At 39.2% G+C, this 24,270-nt stretch overlaps 1 protein-coding gene across 1 annotated transcript; it reads left to right on the top strand.

The window, feature by feature from the left end:
- The first annotated feature begins 990 nt into the window (after positions 1 to 990).
- Positions 991 to 22,777, top strand: ccni (cyclin I). Its single transcript, XM_084746710.1, has 10 exons — positions 991 to 1,228; positions 3,587 to 3,746; positions 12,344 to 12,478; positions 14,554 to 14,628; positions 15,199 to 15,339; positions 16,505 to 16,633; positions 16,723 to 16,824; positions 18,185 to 18,341; positions 18,636 to 18,865; positions 20,579 to 22,777. The coding sequence occupies exons 2-10, from the start codon at positions 3,633 to 3,635 to the stop codon at positions 20,801 to 20,803; spliced, it is 1,308 nt and encodes a 435-aa protein (XP_084602836.1). The 5' UTR covers positions 991 to 1,228; positions 3,587 to 3,632; the 3' UTR covers positions 20,804 to 22,777.
- Positions 22,778 to 24,270: the final 1,493 nt, after the last annotated feature.

Below are 24,270 nucleotides of genomic sequence, written 5' to 3'. Positions count from 1 at the left end.
CTAACAATACAAACGAGAAGAGTGTACTTGAGGTCGATAATAAATCTTCAATTCATATATAAACGCCAATGAGGTTGAAATGCTGCCTATCTATTACATGAGACGATCCCCCTCTGACTGATGTTTCCGTTAGCCAATCAGCAAGCAGCAGTTTGGTATGTTCAAATAGTCCGCCCAAAATGGGACGCTTTGATTGGCTTGTGGTTATACAGTCCTGACGCAATCTTAGCATTACGTAGTGCCTTTTGACCGTCTTGTATTTATTGTCTTCAACAAATTGTATGATAAAGCTCTGTAGTAACGTCTGTGCAGCTTAAATAGTTTCAGACTGAATGTGGGCCCGTTGTGCTACTAACAACAAGAAGAAATAAATGTCCAAAAAACGTGAGAAGACAACAGTCTGTATTTAGGAGGATAATTACCCACCAGAAAACCATTTAAATGCAGTTTTTCGTGATATTATAAACCCACATCTGTCTTGTTGTGGTTAAGAGAAAAAGGTCAGTAAATACGTCTTTTCTTTGGAGCTCCGCTTTATTGAGGAACCACCACATCCCCATATCACGATTACATCATAATCAAAGTTACACAAAACTCCCCCAAAAACGTCACATTTTGTAAACTAATCATAACTCATCTTTACATGCTTCCATGCTCACAGCTATATCCAGACTGAGATCCAGAAGGATGTTTTGTGTTATTTGTACTGATGTCTAGATCAAACTCCCAGATCACCTTAGATCTGTTATAACTATTTATGCAACCAGAAGTATTACTGAAAACTTTTTTGTGTAATTGCAGTAAATGTGGGTTCTTTTGGGTGGGTGGGTTTGCAAATGTATTTCGATGTAAAGCAACTGAGTTTACTTGTAATAAAATGTCCTATATAAATACAAACGTTTTCACATAAACTAACATTAATATAATGGAATGTTCCACAGAGGGTATGATTGTTTTGTCCTACCGTTGTGCCTGGAGGTGGGCGGAGTCTGATTTCGTTCTCTCTTCCCCCAGTCCCCTCCTCGGAAGTAGACGTATCTGTCTATATTCCGTTCTTTTATTTTTATATATTTTTTACAAGAACCCCTTTTCCCCAACACTTAGCACCATGGACGCCAAGATGGACGACTAAACCGAAGAGAGGGTCCCCGATTCACCCCTTTATTTATCGCTGAACTGAGAGGACCGGATGAAATCCAACTGTGGTTTTCTCCGCTTCGCAGGGGAGGTAAGGCTCGGGGCTACGACTACTTACTGGATCCGAGTCAGCCATTTAAATGCCCCTACATATAGTTAGCGCTGTCGGTGCAGTAAATGAGCTAAAACTCCTTTTACATGACACAGTCCGAGGGTATGGAACAACGTTTTCAACATTAATAAGTTACACACGCACCAGTTTGTGTGCGACGTCAGGTCAGCTATGTTAGCGTGTTGCTAACGACGCTAGGCTGTCAATTTAGCTTCGTACCAGGGAATAGTCGTATTCAGGGTAATAATGGAAGGGAAAGCTTGGCAGTGCACCTGCTCCGGGAGGCCCGGTGCTTCCCAATACAGTGGGAACTCCTGCGGGGGGCTTCACGGTGGTTCCTAAGGAAATATTAAGACTTTTGCTTCACTTTGTCACGGTTTAAACGGTAACTGATTTCATTACAGTTAGTTAGATTCAACGCTACCTCTAAGGTGGTTAGTTGGCTATTATGTAACTTACAGTGAAGCTCAAAAGTTTATAGCGGGACACAGAGGTTGTTCTCATGGGGTTTCTTAAAAGAAACGGCTAACGTTTACACGGTCCGATTGCGGTCTGCTTCCACCAATAGGGGAATGATAACTTGACTGATGCAACCCTCAGCATCTTCAGTGGCCTGAATAAACAAACAACCCCTCAGGCAAGACCTCTCAACATCTCTGATCCTGTCTTCAGTCTGTTTCGTACTAGGTTAGGAAAGCAGACAACAAATATTTGGTTAACACAAATTTCTGATTATTATTTTTAGTCTTTGCTCCAGGGAGGGGGATTTTAATTCATGTCTGTATCCTCATATCTACAATGTTATATCACTTTATAGATAAAATATTTTCTGTAAAATCTTCAATTTCTTAATATTTTAATGGCTGAGAAAGGAATGTCTGATTTTTGGTTAGTCCAAATAAAATACCTGACAAATCAAAGAACTTCATCACATTTGTGCAAAACTCATATTAAAATCAAACCCTGCAGTAAAACAGATTTGCTTATATGTTTGACATATTGTCCACAAGGGATAGTAGCCAAAATACAACAAATTTATGCTGTATTGTCACATGACAAATCGCATCATATCCCCCACTTCTTTTTTGTCAGGATTTTTTCTTAATCGTTACTCACTGAGTCATTTCACCTCATCAGTCCTCTAAAAAGTGTAAATTAAGAATTACCATATTACAGTTGTATGCCTTCGCCAACCAGTCAAGTTGCAGTTGAAGGAATGTAAAAGTTTTCAATAATAGTCTAAGTCTTCACTTAAAGACTATTTTTATAGAGGAGTACAGAGGACTGATAGAGAGCTGAACATTATGATGTCACAGTGAGGTTGATCTTTGACCTTCTAGATATAAAATGTCATCACTTCATCCTTTTATCTTGGTAAACATTTGTGTCGGATTTTGTCATAATTATGGCTGGATTTCAGGCATGGCTGTGTTGCATTACAGTTGCACCATGTCAGCCAGAGCTGATTAATGCGATTCTACACAGTGCTTGTTTCCTCCAGCAACACCTCGGTGCATCTCAGAACGGTTCTCCACGGTCACTCCACTTCAGATATGTGTTGAGTCTATTTATGGTGGATGCCACATCAATATGAACAGAGCAGATCGATCAGGCAGGAAGTCAGACACCGAAGAAACAGAGAGAGTCAGGTTAAATAAAAACCCCATGTGCAGACTCATTAAGACAGATGGAAAAGCAACAATTTAACCACCATGATAGAAGCACAAAAAGCACGCAAAAAGGACCAAGTCAGTCAAATCTGACCAAGTCAACATAATCAAACAGGCAAAACACTCCACTGCTGAAACACTGCTTATGGGGTTTTGCAGCCGCGTGGAGGTCAGATCAAAACCATGGTGCAGATGTGCTGTGTCCAGTGGAATCAACTGGTTAGTCTGAGAGGGAAAAGCTACACTGGGACTAACTGGGCACAATGTTTTTTAACATATGCAACCTGTGACAAGGGACCGCAAATACATCCCACTTCATTTTTAGCCTCACCAGGCCACCTGTGGTAAATATTGTCCATGAAAACATTGTACACCACACACCATCATTCACACCTCTGCCTGTTCTCAACCACCAGTGTTTTGTATTAGAATGAAAACAGTGGTATATTACCATAACTGAGAACATTGAATGTACTTCCTTTGCTCCCTTGGTCGCCAAACTATTAACATGAAACATCAAGATTTACGAGAATCTTTCATCGTAATTCTAAACAATTGATACAAAATGTGACATTGTTCGTGCAAAGTTCAAATCAAGCCCACCAGTTTTTGATTGATTATTTGAGTTGCAGAATGTGACATTCTGATGTGCTGGTTCCCTTTGCAGGTAGCTGTATCCAGTGGGGAGGTAGGCTCAACCAGGGGAAGACAGAATGAAGTTCTTCGAACCCTGGGGACGCCAGAGGCTGTCTTTTCTTCTGGAAAAGGCCGCCTCTAGGGAAGCCAAGATGTGGAGGATCTACGTGCCAAAGAAGCCCCCCTCACAGGTGAGCATTTACCTTTAGTTACCTCCATTCATTAAACAAATACATTTCACTGACAAAATGCTCTCAACATTAAGAAAAAAATGCTATAGTTTGGGACAGTGACTTTTTATAGAAAGCCGTCTGTTTTCTTGTTGAGATAGCGATTTTCTTCCCAGTGCATACTCTGTTCCTGGCCCTGATGCATCAGAGACATGACAGTAAATAGCCTAATAATGAAGCAGCAATGTATCAGAACCACAGTGAGTCACAGGACAAAGACTCCACTGACAGAAACGTTTTGTTTTATCACACCACCAGACCCAGCTGGTCTCACCCAGTTTGTACGTCTCAAAACACATTCTCAAATAAAGTCATAAGTGTTTAGTTTCATCACACCCTCAGCAGGGCTCACCCCATTCACGGGTGCGTCCTCACATGGTGTCAGATACCTGTGAAATTGCTCCAGACCTTCTTGTCTACTTTGAATCATTCAGTACTTCTTTATCATATGAATTATTGCAACCCATTATTTTTGCATTTTGTGAGTTATTGATCATTTTTTGTTTAATTAAATAGTAATGATGTGTCAGTTATTTTTAAATGACCTAAAGACATTACTCATTATTATCACTTACAAAAATCCAAAAAGTGACTGATTAATTACATATCAGATTGTTAATTGTACAATTCAAAATGTTAAATATAGTGAAGTATATTCTAGAAATCAAATTAGCATTATGTTCGTTGGTTGAACCCATTCGCTTGGTCACCAGCTTCAGTTTTCCTTTTTTTCCTCTCTATCAGGTCATGACCCAGGTCAGCCCTCTCCCTGTTTCATATTTTACAGAACTACAATTGTTGTATGACATGACACAGGGTTTCTTTTTACCTGCTGGTGGAGGTGTGGCTCTCCCTGGTTTCATTGTTTAACCCTCACCCAACACATAAGACATAGACTATTGTCTGCTGAATGTTGATACTGTTGTCCAAATACACCTGAGAGGCACTGCAGTAGTAGTCACGGTAACACACGTCACATGAATTTGATCACATAAGTGTTTTTGTGGTCCACATTTAAATTAATAGTTCAAGATGTACAGATCCACTTTTTTTCAGTTCCTATCAGCTGATACCAATATCAGCACTCTTTTTCTCTTGATGATTAATTGTATTATTATTATTGTCATTAATATCATTGTTAATACTTTTTACATTAATTTTAGGTTGACAACTGGGTGACAACTAGCTTTTTGGCTGATTCTGGTGTATTTACAGTGATGTTAAGTAATATACGCTGTCCCGGAGAAATACATATTTTTAGGAGTATTAAGATTACATAAGGCTGACACTGAACTTCAATCTGGAAAGCTTGTTTAGTTTGTGTAATTTAATTTGTGTAATGGCGTCCTCCAACCATAGTGGGACGGAATGATGTTGTAAGTCTTATACCCGATGAATGTCTTGCGTCAGTACAGCTGTTGGATCAGATTGGTCTCATCTCTGTGAAGGATTAAAAGTGCGCCTATAGTCAAAGTTTTTTGGATATCTCTGTCCACATACTTTTGTGTAGTTTTAGTCTAGGTCTGTTTTTCCTCCTGCATTAGTTTAGGCCCCTTAGGTCCAGGAAAAAAAAATCGCTCTATGATATTTTAGACAATAGTGTTCTCAGAACTTTGTGTCAACAATTTGTGTTTGACCCTCCCCTGTTTCAACATGGCAATTCCCCCATGCACAAAGCCGAGTTCATAAAGAAAAGGCTTTCTCAGTTTGGTGTTGAAGAACTTGACCCTTACCCTGACCTGAACCCCGCCCCAACACCTCTGGAATGACCTGGAAAAACAACACCACTGTCAAACTTACACATTAATGCTCTTTTAGCTGAATGTGAGCAAGTCCCAGTAGCCAGGTTCCAATATCTGGTGGATAGTAAGAAACCAGCAAAGTGGAGCCTATTTCAGCCACACAAATCACATGGTTTTGGAGTGATATGTTCAGCAGTCACATAGGTGTGTAATGTCCAGGTGACCACATACTGTTAGTCATGAAGAGTATCATCGAACTTCAACAAGATTTATATTCCATCTAATTTTTTGTTGAGCTCATCTGCCCATCTTTTTACCCTTCATCTAGTACTGTAATATTTTCCTGGAACATTTTCTGTGTGTGACTTGTTGCCATGCCTTATCCAACATCCCATGAAGGAGTGATTGTAACTTCATCTCATCAAGTTAATCATTCTAATTGAGCTAATGGGATTCACAGTGGGATGTCCCTAATCACTTATGTGTATATGAGAAACCTGCAGTTACCCAAATGGAAAAAAACAGTAATGCATGTAGATTATCTAGACAACAAACAAAATGTTGATCTGTGAAAGTTGGTCATGACAGCACTGATGTATGACCAAGATATGTGTGTTAAATCATATTTTTAAAATTATTTTTCTTTGCTCACTCATGTTTTTTAACATCTCAGACATCTGTGTGTTTTATTTTCTCCCTCCTCTGGTCTGGTTGTGTTTGTGACACCATTGCAGCTACCTGCAATGTTTGTTTCCGTATCACAGCTGATCTAAATGTGTAGCTATCCAAATTAAATGGAATTAGCACTGTGTTAATCTCTGACTGTTAATCCAGATCTGCTGCTGCTGAGTCACTGCAGCACGTTCTCACACACACAACGCTATCGACCTTCTGTTGTCGTCTGGTTTTGGGTCCCAGATTGTAGCCAGGTTTGCCAAACCTTTGGTCCATTAAAGCACTACTTTTTGTTATTTTCCTACGTTAATTGATTATGTAAAATTTTGACAAAACTTTCATTCATGCATCAATTTTTTTCTGGATATCTGGGGTTGGTTTGTGGTGGCAGCAGGCTAATCAGGTTGTTCAGACATCCTTCTCCCCAGTAACATTTCCAGCGCCTCCTGCAGGGTCTCGAGGTCTTCACGGGCCAGACAAGATATGATCACCCTGTGATCTCCTCCCTGTTTGACATTCCCAAAACACCTCAAAGGGAAGGCATCCAGGAAGCAACCTAATCAGATGACCAAACCACTTTGCTGGCTTCTATGGTTTTACTGCAGGCTCATTACAGATTTTTCCAAGCCCCTCACCCTATCTCTAAGACTGACCCCAGCCAACCTCCAGAGGAAAGTCATTTCAGCCATTTGTTTCCACAACCTCATGGTTTTGGTCACCACCCAAAGCTCTTGACCATACATGAGGGTTGGAATGTAGATAGACTGGTAAATCGAAAGCATTGCTTTCTGGCTCATTTTCCTTTTCATCACGACCGTCTGGGACAACACCCACATTACTGCTGACGCTGCTCAATGACAAACAAAGTATGACCTTAAGATAAATGAATTTAGCAGAGGGACAATCTCTAGGAAAAGAACATCTCCTCACGTTCTCAAATTCATACATATCCTGGAAGAACAATCCAGTAATAACCTGAACAAAGACTAGGACCTTTAAACAGTGGCTCAGAAGTGGCACAGAAACCACTGCCGATGTGGGCTAGTAAAGCTTAATGAGACACTTAATGATATCAAGATAGACAGATAAACCTGACTTTATTTGAAGAGTAACAAACATCTGTTTGTTTAGTCCCTAAACCTGCCTATTTATTCTTTGGCACTGATAATGAAGTGGCTGATAAAAGGTAGTAAATGACGGCACTGATGCAGTTATGACACATATCAGTGCCTTTGGCCGAGTTAGCAACATGTGAAATGGTCAAGTCAAGGAGGCAGTCGGGCTTCTCAGAGGCCATATAAACTACGGCAGTGTTGCTGGATAAAATACGCTCCTGCAGCGATAATGTTTGTCTTAGTTGAATCAAATGTTTCTGTGATTATTTGCCTAATCTGACTGTATTCAAAGAGTCAAGACAGAAAGGCAGCTGAACAGCATGAAACTTAGAAAGCAGAGCTGGCATGCAAATATATTGTTGATGAGTTATGACTGTACTTCTATACGTTTGCACCATAAACCAGCTTTGTTCTGCACACAATCTAGACTTGTTAGTCAGTGAGCAACAAATCCAGGGGAAAAAAAGCTGACTTTAGATTTTACCTGGTTACCTGTAAAGAAAACTTGCTGTACTTTAGGTCTCCAGATGATGATGGTTGTTTGCTTTTTGAAAGGCCTGATAGATGAGAGTAATTCGGATAGATTTAACAACAGCAAACCACTTTTTGACACTTTCTGAGTTCTTGCAAACCATCAGCTGACTCAAGACGTTTCCCTAGGCTGTACCCAGCTGAAGAGCTGCTGAGTTCAAATGTTGTCAGTGTCAGGCAGTGGAAGGAAGACTTTTGAGTAACCTGACCAACGACACCAAGTGGATGACAGCAGATGAGTGAGCTTGGCACCACGGTCACCATTCTCCTTTCCTGTTGCCTGTTCTTAGATATGCTAGGCTTTGACATTGCACCTGTAAAGCAACATATTACCATCTTAAGTTGACAAAAAAATATTTTAATGCTAGCTAACTAGCTAGCTAAGCCATCAATCCTTTAATCATCAAGTATTTTGCTGACACAAACTGTGTGACTATATGTGATGTTTACAGTAAAAAAAAAAAGTTAACCAAGTTTCCAAACTTGCTCAACTGTGATGGGAGCACAGTGCAAAAGCTGCCCTTTGCCTTCCACAGAATCATGTGCAGGTTTGTTAATTCATTTGAAGGTTGTGTGCATTTTTGCAGTAGGCCACTCCCATTGCCACCCCACCTTTAGCCAATTGGCATTTAGGCAAAAACACACCTTCACATACCTGCGCACACACTCACACTTGACTTTCATGCCAAGCGTCATTCCCCTGAAAACTGTGGCTGCCAAAGAGCAGGAAAATTTTTGTGGACTGACCAACCAGCCAAGTGATAGAACAAGCAATAGATCTAGGGCTGCAGCTAAAAAGACTAATGTTGGGTATGCGCCAGTTGCCCTGAACTTGTAAAAACACTAAAAGGACTACATGTCCCTGCAGGATCCCTCAGAAAGAGCTGAGGAAAGTGTCACAGGAAAAAGAGTGTCTGGACTGCCTTGCTTATCTGGAGAAGCAGCAGAAAATGGATGTCACTGTCAAATTTTGTCTTTTTTGTTCACCAGTGGAAAAAGTCTGGAAGTAGGCCAGTTGTTTTTAGTTTGAACAGCTAAGACCGAGAGGCTTCCTGGTGTAAAGTTGCAGATTAGCTGGCCTACAGGGCCAGTTGCCCTCTGACCTTTGACCCCTCCTGCTTGTCCAGTGTTACACATTCCATTCACTGAAACAGTGTTTGAACTCACTGAGCCAACCTCTGAGATGAATCAAAAATTAAGAAGTGATTCAGAAAACGGTCTTGCTGTGTGGCCAGATGTTTGGCACCATCATGGCCAGCCACAACTGGTCAGCTTTACCAGCAGCTTTCAGTTGTATAGACTCAGCATAAATTCTGACATGTAACCAACTATCACATGGGAGGTCTGTGGTTTTGTGAAGCTATAGTTGGTTGGTAGAAGAGTGAAACTATCTTGTAATTTGGTGTTAAGAGCAGCTTTGGGGAATACTAAATATTATCTATCTTAAACCACTTTCACCCACTAATGAATATGTATTCAAGCCGTTGTTGACCCATTCAGAACAGACTTCTGTAATGAAAACTGTTGACACTGATGTGTGGGGAGTAACAGTAACAGTGACAGGGTTTCTGGAAAGATGTGCTGCTGTTGAGTCATTTGTTAGTGCTTTTCGCACAGGAGATAAAATCACCTCAGTTGTAGTGGGGGTGATGGAATAAGTCTGTACTATCTGTGAGAGCTGCAATGATTACTTGAAAATTAACCAACAACTATTGTCATGATCAATTAATCATTTTAAGTCAGCTTTCAAAAACAAATGCCAAACACTTGATAGATCCAGCCTCTCAAGCGTGTCCTGTTTTTTTGTATTACTTTGTAATAAATCAAATGTTTTTGGCTTTTGGACTGTTAGTTGGACAAAACAAGACAAGACCACTGACATCACCTTGAGCTTTAGAAAATTGTTCTGATGTTTTATGGACTAAACAAGTCAACTAAAATTATTTATATAGCGCCAAATCATAATAGTTATCTTCATACTCTTGACATATAGAGCAGGTCAAGACCTAGTTCCTATAACATTAATAACAGACACCCAACAGTTCCCACCATGAGCAAGCATTTGGTGACAGACGCAAGAGGAAAAACCCCCTTTTAACAGGCAGAAATCTCACACTCTGCGTGGGCAACGATTTGCCTTAAGTGGTTGAGTTGATTTAAATTGAATGATCTAGAAAATAAATGGCAGTTTAATCAGTAATGGAGAAAAAGCTAGTTATTGCCATGTTATCTGCATGGATAATACATCACCCATTCCTCTTCTATCCTCATTCAAAGCAAAAAATAAATAAATTCTAAGCGCTAATGCTAACAATTGAATAGTTTGGCATTCAACATATTATATAATTATTCTGTTATTAGCCTATTGTTCCATCATCTAGCCCTTGTACAGAGAAACTGGTGTAATCTCAGGTTTTTTTTTCATTTATTAGCTCTTCTTATCAGAGGTTTATGCAACAACTGACACTCTACAATCTGTTTCAAGTCTCTGTTGAATTAACAAGACCTCAGTCTGAGACTCAGACTGCATCTGCATCTGTTGAAGAAACCTGTGTTCTAACATTCACAACAAAGCAAAATTGTGTCTGCGAACTGTTCAACACGGGTCCGCTAACACATGTAGACCCCCGTCCAACCAACATCTGACGCTGGTTGTTACTTGATCCTGGCTTCATGTTTAGTCCAAAAACCTATCTCAATATGCTGAGTATGCAAATTAAAATCTTAATAAGAAACAGCCTCCATACAGTATAACATTTGATAGACTTACATTGGATAGAAACATTTGAAAAGGAAACGTCAGCTGGTAAATTATGTCAGCTGTCAGATGGAGAACAAATGGAATTCCTGGAATGTTCTTGGATCGGGTTTTAGTTCAGTTGTCAAGCTGACTTAGGAAACCCATCCTGTTTCACCTTTTAGTGGAAGTGTGTCAGTAGCAAAGGCCTCCCCTAGATCCTCACTTAATATCTGAAACTAGGTGATTCAGTTGCATCAGTAAGTCTTGTTTAGCAGTGTTTGGCCCTGCATTGGAAACCAGGCCAAGTGTTGGCCTGAAATAGTGCTGCAGTCTTAGAGAGAGAAGAGAAGCTCCTCACGCCTCACCCTTCCTGTATTGTATGTTTGTCCAGAAAGAATTTCCATTGTGTCTGTTGTAAACATGGTTTTTGCAGTGGAATTGGCTTTTGGATCATTATGTATTGATAGAAATGGCAGACGGTGGTTATAGACAGATTTTTCTTTTAGTTTATGGATTTTAGTGCCCAGATGTAAACCAGCAAGGTGAGAAACTAGACGTTGATGGAATCTAAATTAGTGCAATCTGGCAGTATTTTGATCTACAAAATGAAAATAAAGTTGTATGTAGGCTTTTTCTGAATAAACTAGCATATAACCACTTGGCCAGAGCAATGTGTAACCACATGCTCCTGGTGGTAGCACTGCTAACGTTAGCCACACTCATTAAACTGATGTTTTGTTTTTTTTACTGCCTTTGAGTGTTTTCTTACTTTTTGACCAGTTAACAAGTCTAAATCTAAATTTTCAGTTAATCTACATTTGTCATCAGGAACATCCTTATTGCTTTTTGCAACTTTTATTTTTAGTAATATTTTCATGCAACAGGAAACATAATACTTTTGCAGCTTCTGAAATGAGAGGATTTGCTGCTTTTCTTCAGAATATATCATAATAAATAAACTGAATATCTTTGGATTTTGGAGTGGCTTAACTAAACAAAACCATTGATGTGTCATATTACTAAACAGTTAACTGGAAAAATAGTCTCAGTTGGCATCAGTTGAACTTAGGTTAGGTTTATATTTCCTTATTACCCATGTCTTGGGTAGAGATGAAATATCTTGAGATAGCAAAACATTTTGTCTTGAGCATGAGAAAACCTTTCATGAACATTTTCATATTCTAAATGTCTCATACTTTTTCTTATGAAGGGCTCTGTAACTTCAGATATCTGTGTAAATGATCCGCCTATACATATTTGAGTGCATGTGCCTTAATGTCCCAATAATTCCATATACACCGTAATGTTAATTCATCAAACTGTTATTGAAGAGTTTGAAGGGGTTGTTCATAACTGAGAGAAAACTCAAAATGTGAGAATATTGGTGAATGTGGCACACCAGTGAAATACAAATCGGTTTGTACAAGAGGTTCTTACATGAGGCCCATTCTGCCTCATTATTCTGTGTCCTCAACATAATAAATAACTACTCTGTGACCTCATCACAGCTAACTGTTAAAACTGTTTACTTGTAATAGCAGAATATAATTTCATTATCACAGGAAAACAAACCAAAGCTGGATTGTGATCAAATGCATCTCAACAAAGAAGGCTTTGCAGGGAAAATCTGCCTCAGTGCGTTTCAGTGAAAACAGGTTTAAGTGCACAACAATGTTGCCTTTCTAACAAAGCAAGACCCATTGAGATGAAGCTGTTGATGTTGTTATTAACCTTGCTGTTTGTTGTTTATTGCAGAATACAGACATCTCCCCGGCCCAGCGGGACGAGGCCGTGCGCTGGTTGACGGAGCTCCATGGCAGACTGCAGCTGTACCCAGAGACCCTGGTGTTAGCTGTTAGTATCCTGGACCGCTTCCTCGCCCCCATCAAGGTAAAAAATACCACCAGCACTACTTTTTTGACTATTAATAAACCAGTAGAAAATATTAACCCCACCTCTGCTTTTAACTCAAAATGGATACTCTGACAAGAGAAACCATAGTATGTTGGGTGTTGGTCAAATGTATTCTGTGGGAGGCTCTTGGTAGCTTTGGCTGCTGTACAACTATGATGATGAGCCTTTTCTTACAGCTGACAGTCTGCATCTACACAGGAACAGGAAGTGTCAGTTCTGAATGTCCTGTCAGGTTAAGGCAACATTCCCCACCACAGACAGGAAGTTAGTGGTTTTAATCTGAAGAATAATATGTCCCTTGAATATCAGAGGGAGAACTATGTGTATCACTGATAAGAAACTGCGCGCGTGTGTGTGTGTTGTAAGCATTAGAAATGTCATACCTCTTTCTTCTTGTGATCTCAGCCACCTCATCAGTAAATACTGCTGCTGTTGAAGTAGAGGGCAGACTGCTGACTCATGTTTTGTGCTTTCTTCCTAGCACAAAAATGCTGATTCATGTTTTACATAGTCGTTGTAGGCATTATTGATAACCAGTGCTCTTGAAGTGGATATTGATCACTGCCGCTTTGCTACAAACAAAAGTGGAAGAACTTATTAGATTGCAGTTATGACTTTAATTGGATAATCTTCATATATTTTTCTGAAGCCAGTGACAGCAGTTTTCGGACGCTCGTGGCATGTCTGGCACTTTTCTCCTTTTTAAAAAATAACTCCTACATGGATGTGACAACCGCTCAGGTGTTTAGTTGCCTAAAAATCAGCATATGGAACATCAAAAACACCTGTGTGGGTGTACAGGGGCAATAAAAGGGGCATTATCTGCTAGCCATAATGGACAGTGTAATTATAACATGATAATATCTTTGAGTAAAAAGTCAAGTCAAACTTTAATTATATAGCTCAATATCACAAATCACACTTAGCCTCAGGAGGCTTCACAATCTATACAGTGTGTTTGTCTTTAGACCCTCCTTTCAGGTAAGGAAAAGCTCCCCAAAAACCTTGATTAAGGGGGAAAAATGGATCTCCCAAGACAGACAGAGATGGAATGGATGGCATGTCTACAGATCAGACCAACAAAATAATAACATATTCAAAATTTATGATAGATGCAGTGGAAACCTCTTAGAGTTAATACATCTGTCCAGATCAAATTGATCACTACAAACAGATGATTATTATAACGAAATAGTTTTCTCTTTCTTTATTTCTCATGGAAATAACCATCTAATTTACTTTTTTATATTTATTACATTAATATGAAGAAATGAAACAGCTTCCCTATTTTTCCCTCAACATTGGCTCTTTGCGTGAGAGGTGCTTTCCCCGTACCTATTTGTTTTCTGTCTCCATCATGGCAGACTGCTTTTCATTGTGTTTGTTGGCTCGTTTTTGAACAGTTTGTCCTAAGTTCAAGGAAACAATGTTTTCCATTAAGAGAAAATGACTTTCTTTTTCCCGTCAGGATTTCACTGTGCACACAGCCTCAGGTAGCCAGCTGGAAGCTGACAGATTACCAAAAGGCAAAGTATGAAGGGAGTACAGGAAAATAAAAAACCTAGCCTACCAAAGCAGAAAAATTGTTGTCCATATGTAGTCATGTATGAAAAAACCTAAAATGAACACTGTAACTGGACTACTTGATTACTAGAAGCAAATTATTTAAACAGCATTTGTTGAGGAATGATTCTTTATCAAATCTTTTCATCCATATATTAAATAATGTATATTAAAGATAATGGATCCAGGAAGGTTTTGAACCTCATCAGACGTCACTGAGTGTTGGCAAGTGGAACCAGAGCCATACAACCTCGTCTCCACCATGGAGACCGGGAAGAGGACAGGCCCTGCAAAGACAGAAAGAGAGAGAGAGAGCTAGAGAGGGGAAGAGAAGCTCTCACAGCTTGAAGAGGCATGTGAGAACAGAAGCAAAAACAGAGAGTTAGATGTTCTAATAGACTTGTCAGCTGGGGTAAAGTTGACTTCAGTACACTGGGTGACTGTAAACGTTTTATGGATTTACTGACTGATGGCTTGTTTGTCTTCAGGCCCGTCCAAAGTACCTGCGCTGCATCGCCATCGCCTGCTTCTTCTTGGCTGCAAAGACCTGTGAGGAGGATGAGGTAAACACACCAACGCAATACACATATACATACACAACAAAGCAAAGACATCAAATTTGAATGTTGTTTGTTTCCACTTCCTGATCTCGTAAATGGGTCAGAAATCTGCAAGCCCAAAGTCAATTCTTAATTGCCCTTGCACAAATGTTTTTATTTATTTGTTAATGAAATAACGACAAAGACCAAAGTCAATTGTCATGTTTTTCAAAGTCCAGAGTGAAAAATGTGTCTTTAAATGTCTTATTTTGTCCATCTAAAGATAGATAGAGGTAGGATAAGATATGACAAGATAATCAGTTTAATATGATAATTAACAAAGAAAAGCTTGAATTCTCCATATTTGAGAGATTTTCTGCCATTTTGCATGAAAACTTACTTTAAGATTTATTAGCCCAACATGGCATTTTACTTGTGAGCAAGCATTATTGTTGAGTCCTGGATACTAGGGGTGTAGAAAATGAGTATGTAAAGGAGTGTTAGAAAGCATAGAGGGTCAGATACTGTATGCGCAGTTCACTGCAATAGAACAATCCAGGTAACTGTGTTTGTGTGTGTTTGTGTGTGTTTCAGCGTGTGCCGTCTCTGAAGGAGCTGGCTGCCTCCAGCAGCTGTGGCTGTTCACCATCAGAGATCCTGAGGATGGAGAGGATCATCCTGGACAAACTGAACTGGGATCTGCACACGGCCACAGCACTGGACTTCCTGCACATCGTACGTCTGTCTCACACACACACACACACACACCCTCACTGTGTCACATGATCTAAGCTACATTTAAAGGCCTTCAAAGTTAACGATTTCTAATCAGTGCAGGAAGTGACACCTAGTGGCAAAAAGATGTTACTGCTGCCTTCCGACAGATAATCCTCCTGGACGATGGTTTTGTGTCAAGTGAAACCAAATCTGGCTCACTAGTAAACATTAGGTTCTTTCCGCAGTTCTTTTTTGTTTGTTTGTTTTTAATTCCTACCATTTGTAGATGTTAAACTCACTCAACATTTTAACCCCAATCTGGCTTGAAGCCATCATCATGAGTAACAACATAAAAGTACTGTATTACATAGGTTTGGCTTGCAAACATGGTGAGGTACTTCAAAGCTTTTTTGCTGAGTTGCTCAAGCGTTACTTGTGATAACATCTGAACAGAAGAATATGAAGGACCACATTTGTCATTGTTTTACCTCACTTGACAAGCCAAAGGGCACATTGAGCCTGAGCACATAGAATAGTTAATAGGAATAGGAAAAGCAGCAGGGAAATAGAAATGCAAATGGGAAAGGGAATTGCCCTTTTAAATGTCTGATTAAAATTTGTAGTCTTAAATCAATTTGTGAAACCGGTTATGGATTTACTTTTAAAATTCATTTTCAAATAGATTTCCATTGATTCCATCATTTCTTTAGGAAAGCATTCATGTATTCTTTTATTGGTGTGTTTTTCTGTTAAATCCCCTTTTAATTTGAACTATTTATTGATGGGCCAATATTGCATTCGTAAATTCTTTTTATAATTCCTTTTTTTTTCACCCATGAAAATATAGTCAATTAATTTATTCCATAAATTAATATTAAAACACATTTATTAACTATTTCTATTAGTTCTTAATCAGTACTATTATTATTAGGACTTAATCATCTCCTACAAAAAGTGAAACTGTTTTCAGTGTGATATTATCTGGTTTGTTTGAGGATTTTTCTTTGACGTGATTATAGATTTGTCTCAATAAAAGAACAAAATATGTAGTACTTACAAATGTACATAAATGACTTAAAATGTAATTCTTAACCAACCAGCTAAATGTCTGAAATAGAATAAGACTCATAATAATGACTGTTTCTCTCAATCCCCACCTCTTCTTCCTCTTCCTCTCCCATAGTTCCATGCGATGGTGTTGTCGTGTCGTTCTGGGTTTTTGGACGCCATGTTGGGGCTAAACCGCTCTCAGCACCTCGCCCTGCTCACACGCCGACTCTACCACTGTCTGGCCGACCACACGCTCATACAGGTACACACATACACTCTCACTGTTCTCAAACACACCATGGAAGCTCACGTTTTCATACATCTGAACTTGTCCCTCATGGGTTCCTGTAGCTCAGAGGATCCATGCTGGCCTTGGCCCTCATCACCCTGGAGCTGGAGACCTGCTGTCCTGACTGGCTGGCTCTAACCATCGACCTGCTGAGAAAGGCACAGGTACCACACTGACTCTTGTCATTATCAGCTACAGCTTGCAGCCAATCGGAAACTCTGAATGTCCGATGTGGACCGTCTGACCAAAGCAAGCAAACAGACGTGTTGATGGTGAAGCTACTACAAGTTCACATTGAGCTTCTGTGGAAAAACCACAGCAAAGAGGAAACTCATGTTTAATTTAGTTCCTCAAATGGATCAACAGCTGTCACCTGTAGAAACAGAAGAACCCTGCCAGAGATTTTCTTTAAATCGAAGCTGAGAGTCTGAGCAAATTCAAACAAACAGCCTTAAATGATAAAAAATAAACATGCAACAAATGTAAAAAAAATAATGTTCAGATTGCTAAAAAATGTACTAATCACATTCATATTCCTCAAAGGCAAAATGTAGATAAATGTAGGTTGAATAATTAACTGTTTGCTGCATATTGTTATTTTATGAAAACTGTTTACAATGTTTACTGTTTATTTATTCATGTGTCCTTTATTTTCAAAGAAAGACACATTGTTTTTTAAAGGAACAGTTCACCCCACCTAGATTTTTTGGTGTGAGTTGCAGAGTTTTGGACATATCAGCTGTAGAGATGTCTGCCTTCCCTTTAATATAATGGGACTAAATGGCATTCAGTTTATGGTGCTCAAATCACAAAAAAAAATACATGTGAAAAATTCAAAACCAGTGTCTCTTGCCATAAATCATGACCTGGTTATTCAAGATAATCCACAGACCTTGTTATGAGCAGTTTCATTTGGAGCTACTTTCTCCCTGCAGTGGAATCTACCAGAACTACTTAAGTATCTACTGGAACTACTTTCTTTTCTACTAGAAAGAAAGTACTTCTGACATGAAATTGCTTTCAACAAATTCTGTGGATTATCTTTAGTAACTGGGTCATGATTTTTGGACACTGGTTTTTAATTTTTTAGATGTACTTTTTGTTGGTGTGTTTGAGCAGCACAAGCTAAATGCCATTCAGCAACTCACACCAAAACTATCTATCTATCGAAACAACACTACAGGCCAGGGGGAAAATATGTAATTTTCATTTTGAGGTGAACTGTCCCTTCAAGGTCACTTCATCTGGATGGACTAACCATCATGCTTCATTTAAGGAACTATGTTAGCAGGATGAAAATGAACAGGAAAGCTTTAGCTTGATAATGTCATGTTTTGCCACATTTGAGGAACAGGACTCTAATAAGGCTCAATTAAAAGTTAAATCAGTATGTTGATTCATCTTCATCATTTTCATACTGTGGCTTTATTGAAAACAACAGGTTCTAGAAGACACGCTGTATGTCTTTCTTATTTTCTGTCTCCCTCTCCTCTGTCCTTTCCTCCTCTTCCCCCTCTCTCTCAGATCGACAGCTCCGAGTTGATTCGGAGCCGAGAGCTGGTGGCTCGTAGTCTGTCCACACTGAGAGCTTCCCTGCCTCCAAACACTGTCTACATCTACCAACCCCTGCAGAGCCAAACCACCCAGCAGGAGGACCCCACAGGCCCCTCCTGCACACTGGGTATGTTTGAAGGGGACATGTGGTTCCATGTTTTGGGGAGTACTAGTAGAGGAGTTATGCTACTAACAACATGAGCTGCTACTGGCATAACAAACTCAAATCTCTGACTGAATTGTCAGTGGTCAAGTTGGATTGTGGGTAATGTAGGTGTCAGGTTTTGACAAAGAAGAATGTGTGAAGTGGAGACAAGACAATATCTCTGTTTTTGTTTGTTATTTGAGTACCAATTTTTACTGCAGAACCTTCAATGTCAGTCCAGAAGTAGTAAAGTGTTTCTGTGAATTTTCTCTCCAGGGATCACCACCTCCACCACTGAGTCTTCCAGGGACCACGCCCTCGTCACCGCCGCCTCTGCCCAGCCGCAGATACCTGCTGGTGTGGAGGAGGGGAGCCAACATCCCTGGAGCTCCATCTCTTCCACCAACAGCAACATCCCAGCTCTGCTGTCTCCACCCAAACACCTCCGCCATCTTAACCACCTGCAGAAGGTCACGCTCCGCTGCAAGGCCTCCGCCAAGCGCAAGGTAACACTATCTCTAAAACTACAACCGTGCCAAGTTTGGACTTGGATAGAGCAGAAAAAAACTTAGTTTGTTTGCATTTTCTTAAAGAAAAATTGTGCAAAAGCTGGAAGGTTGCTGCTGCAGTGTGTGTGTGTGTGTGTGTGTGTGTGTGTGTGTGTGTGTGTGTGTGTGTGTGTTTGTAGCTGCTGCTGTTAGTGTATTTGTCAGTAATACACATATTTGTGCTCTGCATGAGCATTATGTTTGTCTCCACTAGAATTGAAAAACCTGTTTATATCAGTAAAAGTCCCGCAAATATAGAAAAAACAGTGTGTCAGTCAAAAATCCCCCCATAGAAGTCGGCTTCAGTGAATGGAGAAGTGAGCCTCCTTTGAACAGTTTATTCACAGAGTTAATAATAGCTTGGATACTTTCAGAAAGTTCCCCGTATTTGGAAATGATAGATAAAAAGCATCACTATGAAAATGAATAGTTATATGTCTCATCCCTGTTATCGAATCTTTGTGAATGGTAATTGAGTAAGCATTGTATGATAGCCTGTTACACTCTGTCAAGAGGCACGTTCTCCTTTTTTTCTTTTTTAAATATACAAATACTAGTTTTTAAATTTGTAATGTATACTTAAATATTAAAAAGTGTAATCAGAAAAAAATAGACCTCTGCAGCACAGAAACCTGACACTGGGTGGCAGCACTGCCTCAAATGTTGAGTCGTCTTACACTAAGATAAGATACAATTCCTGTGGACTTACAAAGTATTATAATGCAGTAAAGTGACAACACAAACTAATGTTTCAAAGCTTCTCTGTAAAGTCTAAACAGAAACTGATATATTATTGTATTGTATAGGTCATAATGTCATTTAGTATAACCTGTGTATTCATGTGTTGTGAACATGCATAATTTTCTTTTTTTTTTTTTCATTCTTAGATTCTCTACAATCTTCTAACGATATAGTTTAGGGTCTTATGTACATAATAATATGGATACAAAAGTATTAGAAATCAGATTTAACCCAAATTGAATGAACTATTCCCTTTGCTGTTTTTTTTCCTGTGTTCAGAGATTTACTAAACAATTAATTCCACAAATCCATCTTAAAAAATCTGCATCAGTTGCTATGTTCATGCAGCAAAACTTATCTGTTCCACTGCTGCAGCTGCTCTCTGAGTCTGAACAACTCAACATTATATCACTCTGTTAACACAAATCAATACTGGTTTAAGTACACGCTGTATTTAGAACATTGTCCCCACTTAACTTGTCTGACAAACTTTTCCAACAGCGAACTGAAGCCATCATGTGTGCTCGTTCCAGCCACAAAACTCCATTGAAAAACAGTCATTTTCCATATCATGTATGCATTTTCACTATTGCAAGCCAGGTGTTCAGTGGCTTTACGAAAAAAATCCCCACAAAGATAGAAACAACTGTGTGTGTTAAGCTTAATATAATAAGTAATAATAATACATCTTACAGAACTGTTCCAGCTTTCTCTTAAAATCAGTTAACTCATTAGTCAACTGACAGAAAAAATAATTCCTGTAAATTCTGATTATCATGTAAAGGCATTTTCTTTATTTTCTGACCTTTTCTAGAGCAAATGATTGACTGATTAGTCATGAAAATAATCCAGTGACCAACTGATACTGAACATAATTGTTTGTTGCATCTCTAGACCTGAGTGACAGTGTAAGTCCATGTGTGTGTTCAGGTGGAGGAGATGGAGGTGGACGACTTCTATGACGGCATCAAACGGCTCTACAACGAAGACGTCACCACTGCTGTCCAGGAGGGGGCAACACCTGCGATGGGGGCGATAACAACAGGTGGAGGAGGAGGAGGAGGAGGAGGACTGGGTGTCTGCAGTGTCCTGTTGTCCCGACAGGAAGGCAGCTCCTCCCCCTGCCCGCCTCTGCAGCCAGTCAGTGCCTCCTAGAGACCAAACTGGAACCTGTTCACCAAAACCACCTTCTCAACTGTCACCAACTTCCTGTTTCCCTTTCAAAATTTAACTCCACAAATTGAAATATTCAAACTCTATCTGTTGGCAACAGTGGTGGGCAACTTCCTCAGCAATAGGCAACAGAGTCAGAGAAAGAGAAAGATTATATTCTGTGTTCCAATTTGCATCAAAAAGCAATATAAAGGCAGCTCCTCAGGAAACGTTGCCTATCAGAGTTGCCAGAGAAACTGTCTGTTACATCACTGGACAGGAGAAGAAGAAAATATTGATGTTATAATACAAGTAAAGCAGAAATACTGATGGTTCCAGTGGTTAAGGTGGTTTTGGTTTCAGTACAGATGACCCCAGTGTGACCCCGAGCCGTTCAGCTGTCCTGAGCTCAGTTCCCATCATCCCCTGCAGCCGGAACACAGAGCCCAAAAAAAAATTAAACATTCAAAAAATAAAAAACCTGCTGCTGCTACTATCTTATTAATTATTATATTTGTTGAACACAAATACAGTATTACAAAAGGTTAAAAAAAAATTATAAATAGAAAAGTTACCTTCAAAAAAACCTAGGATTGACTTCTCTACCCCGGTGTCTCACTCTCTGTCCTGTTGTGGAAGATTTCATCGTTTGTCAACTTATATTTGTTGTTCACACCTTAACCTCTTTTCTTTCATTTCACATATTTATGTTTTTTTTTTATTCTATCTTCATCCCTTTCCTTCCTCAATCTGCATGTGTTCATCTCTATTTATAACCTCATGAAGTCTAAATCGAATGTATCTATGTAGACGATCTGTATTACTCGCCCAGATAGAAAAAAAAGATTTGTTTTGTTTTTTTTTGTTTTTTTAGTGAAGTGCAATTTGATTGTTAATAAGACGCTAATATAAAAATCCCTCCTATGAATTTCTCTGTTTTTCCCCTTCCCTCTCAGCTTGTTGTGACGGCTTGACTGGATGAAAGTTTCTCAGGTTGTTTTATTCACATAAACTCTGAAGCTGCTGCTTAAATCTGGTTTTTACTGAAGAGAATCAGGGGACTTCAAAGTCAGATTTCTGAGAATGAAGTTCTGGCTTTAGTAATTCTGACTTTAAAGTCAGAATTCAGATGCTAAACATCTGACTTTATTCTTAGAATACTTAATTTAAATTCAGAAGTCTGACTTTAGTAAGCCGGACTTAAAAGTCAGTATTCTGACATTATTAATTCTGACTTTATTCTCACAATTCTGATTTTGTTCAGTCTCACTTTAAGGTCAGAATCCTTAGAATTTTGACATGGTTGTAAACCCCAGGCCATCTGGCACTCCTGAGAATTTAAAAAATGTGTCCAAAGTTCTGAAGAACCTACCACATTGTTGTCCAATCAGGGCCCTGTTCTCTAAACGTGGTTTATGTAATCCAGGCCAATGTGATGTTATCCAGCTAAAACGATCCTGCCAATTCTCATCCAGCTAACTTGGTTCATTAAACGTACAGACAGAGAGATAATTATTATTTCCCCATTACTGACATGCTCTCACCTAAAACCTTAAAAAGAAAAAAGGGGATTTACAATCAAGCTAACACTGTTGTCCTCGTACAAAGAACAGGGCCTGAGTAAAAATCAGACTGCATGTAATGTCTGTGTTGAAGCAGCCAAAGTATAAACATATCCATGTGTAATAAAACAGCCTTGAGTCATTTAAAGCATTTTAATATTATGCTAAAAGACAGAAATGTGGTTTTTGAGTTGATGTCTGAGCTTTAGAAGGAGAAAAGTGACAATCTTCACTTTGATGGTCAAAAAAAAAAATCTAAAACAACACGCTGTTTAAATCTCTTGAAGTTCTGTTTAATATATTTTTATTCCTGCAAAAAGCTCTGTTGTTCCTGCTGTGGGAGCTGCTGGCGGCTGCTCCAGGTCCCTGAACGCACCGTGGCACCAATAAATAAAGAGTATGAAAACTGAGCAAAGTGTTTGTCTTCATTTTATCATACAAAAAACACCAACTCCTTGAATCATAATCTTTATTCATGTTCTAAAAGGTCAAAACCTGCAAGTCAGTAGATCGAGCACAGCAGATGAATAGAGAAGTGTTACAAAAGGAAATCAGAGCTGAGAACAGTACCAAACAGGACGTTTGCATTGATTCTGCTTTTCTTATTAATTGATATATAAAGTGAACAAAGGAAGGAAAAGGTAGAGGAAACGAGGAACAGAGAAGATGTCATGTGGCTGTGTGTCCTGTGTTGTGACAGTCTGACGATTTAGATGCTCAATGACCCAGTTTATTTCTTCAGCCGAACCCTTTACTTGTTCAAAAGGAAATACTAGCTCTAGTAAGAGCTCTAGCAGGTGGCCATAAACAATGAACCTTCATGTTCCCTGCAGCGTCCCAAACAAAGTCTGGTTGGCTGTTGCTCCACTGTTACAGCCCGGACATTCGTCACATCAAAGTCTGGGACATTGTACTAGTGGATCCCTGCCAGCTGCTTTGTTTCCACCTTCCTTGTTCTCTACCTTTCTCTTATAGGGCTAGTTTGGATTAGTTGAAATGTGGTTACATGATGTACTTATCCATACTGAGTGTTACCTACAGTGGATTGTGGCTGACATGCCCCTAGTCTGGAGAAGCAGCAAGAGTAGCAGTGTAGGAAGCTAAGCAATGTTCTGCTGTACAGCAAAATGTACTTTTTACACATTCAAAAAATCTGTATCAGTTTAAATGTACAATATATTTAGGATATTTTCACTACTTTACCTTGCTGACACACAGCCTTTTCAGATGGGAGACCAACATTATATAAGTTAAATATTACTCTCTCCAGAGCAACAAAACTTCATTGGCAAAAACAATCATTTTACCTCACAGAACAGAGGAGTTGCTGGTTTGCTGCTGCCTCCATCAGTTAGTGTTATTGTGTGAGTTCATTGTCTTAAAGGATTAGATCAGATTCACCAAAGTCACACAATAATGCAAACAAACGAACAGATCACGGCAGCAGTAGTTCAGCAACTCCAGTGTTCTGCAAGGTAAAATCACTGTGGAGTTTGGTTGGTTTGGAGAGCATGCTATTTGGCTTATATAACGTTTTATCAGTTCATGTTGACAGAGCAAACAGAAAATAAGTGTACATATATGGAAACACTTTTTAAATAAGTAAACTTAAATTACTTAATATTATGTTATGCGTGTACACAAAAGTACCGAGCCTGCAGATAAAATACAAACATGCATATCTATGTATACCTTAACATAATATTGTGTACACATAGATACAGGCTGCACCCACAATTCAATCCATGAGAAACATGGAAAATAATATGGATTTTTTTTTCCATCACCTGGGTGTAAAGAGCTCAGCAGTCTGAAACTCTGTCAGGAATCTCAGTGTGCACTCAACAACAGAAAATCAAATGAACCCACTGTCCCACTGATAGATCATCAGCTGATAAATTATACTGG

This window comes from Lutjanus erythropterus, chromosome 20, assembly GCF_056507025.1.
Source record: "Lutjanus erythropterus isolate fLutEry1 chromosome 20, fLutEry1.hap2, whole genome shotgun sequence".
Classification (NCBI taxonomy): Eukaryota; Metazoa; Chordata; class Actinopteri; order Lutjaniformes; family Lutjanidae; genus Lutjanus; species Lutjanus erythropterus.
This window is presented reverse-complemented; position numbering and strand designations above follow the sequence as displayed.

Coding starts and splice junctions, on each gene's coding strand:
- ccni (XM_084746710.1), top strand. CDS start 3,633: ATGAAGTTCTTCGAACCCTGGGGACGCCAGAGGCTGTCTTTTCTTCTG. Junction 3,747..12,343: donor CAAAGAAGCCCCCCTCACAG/GTGAGCATTTAC, acceptor TGTTTATTGCAG/AATACAGACATCTCCCCGGC. Junction 14,629..15,198: donor AGACCTGTGAGGAGGATGAG/GTAAACACACCA, acceptor TGTGTGTTTCAG/CGTGTGCCGTCTCTGAAGGA.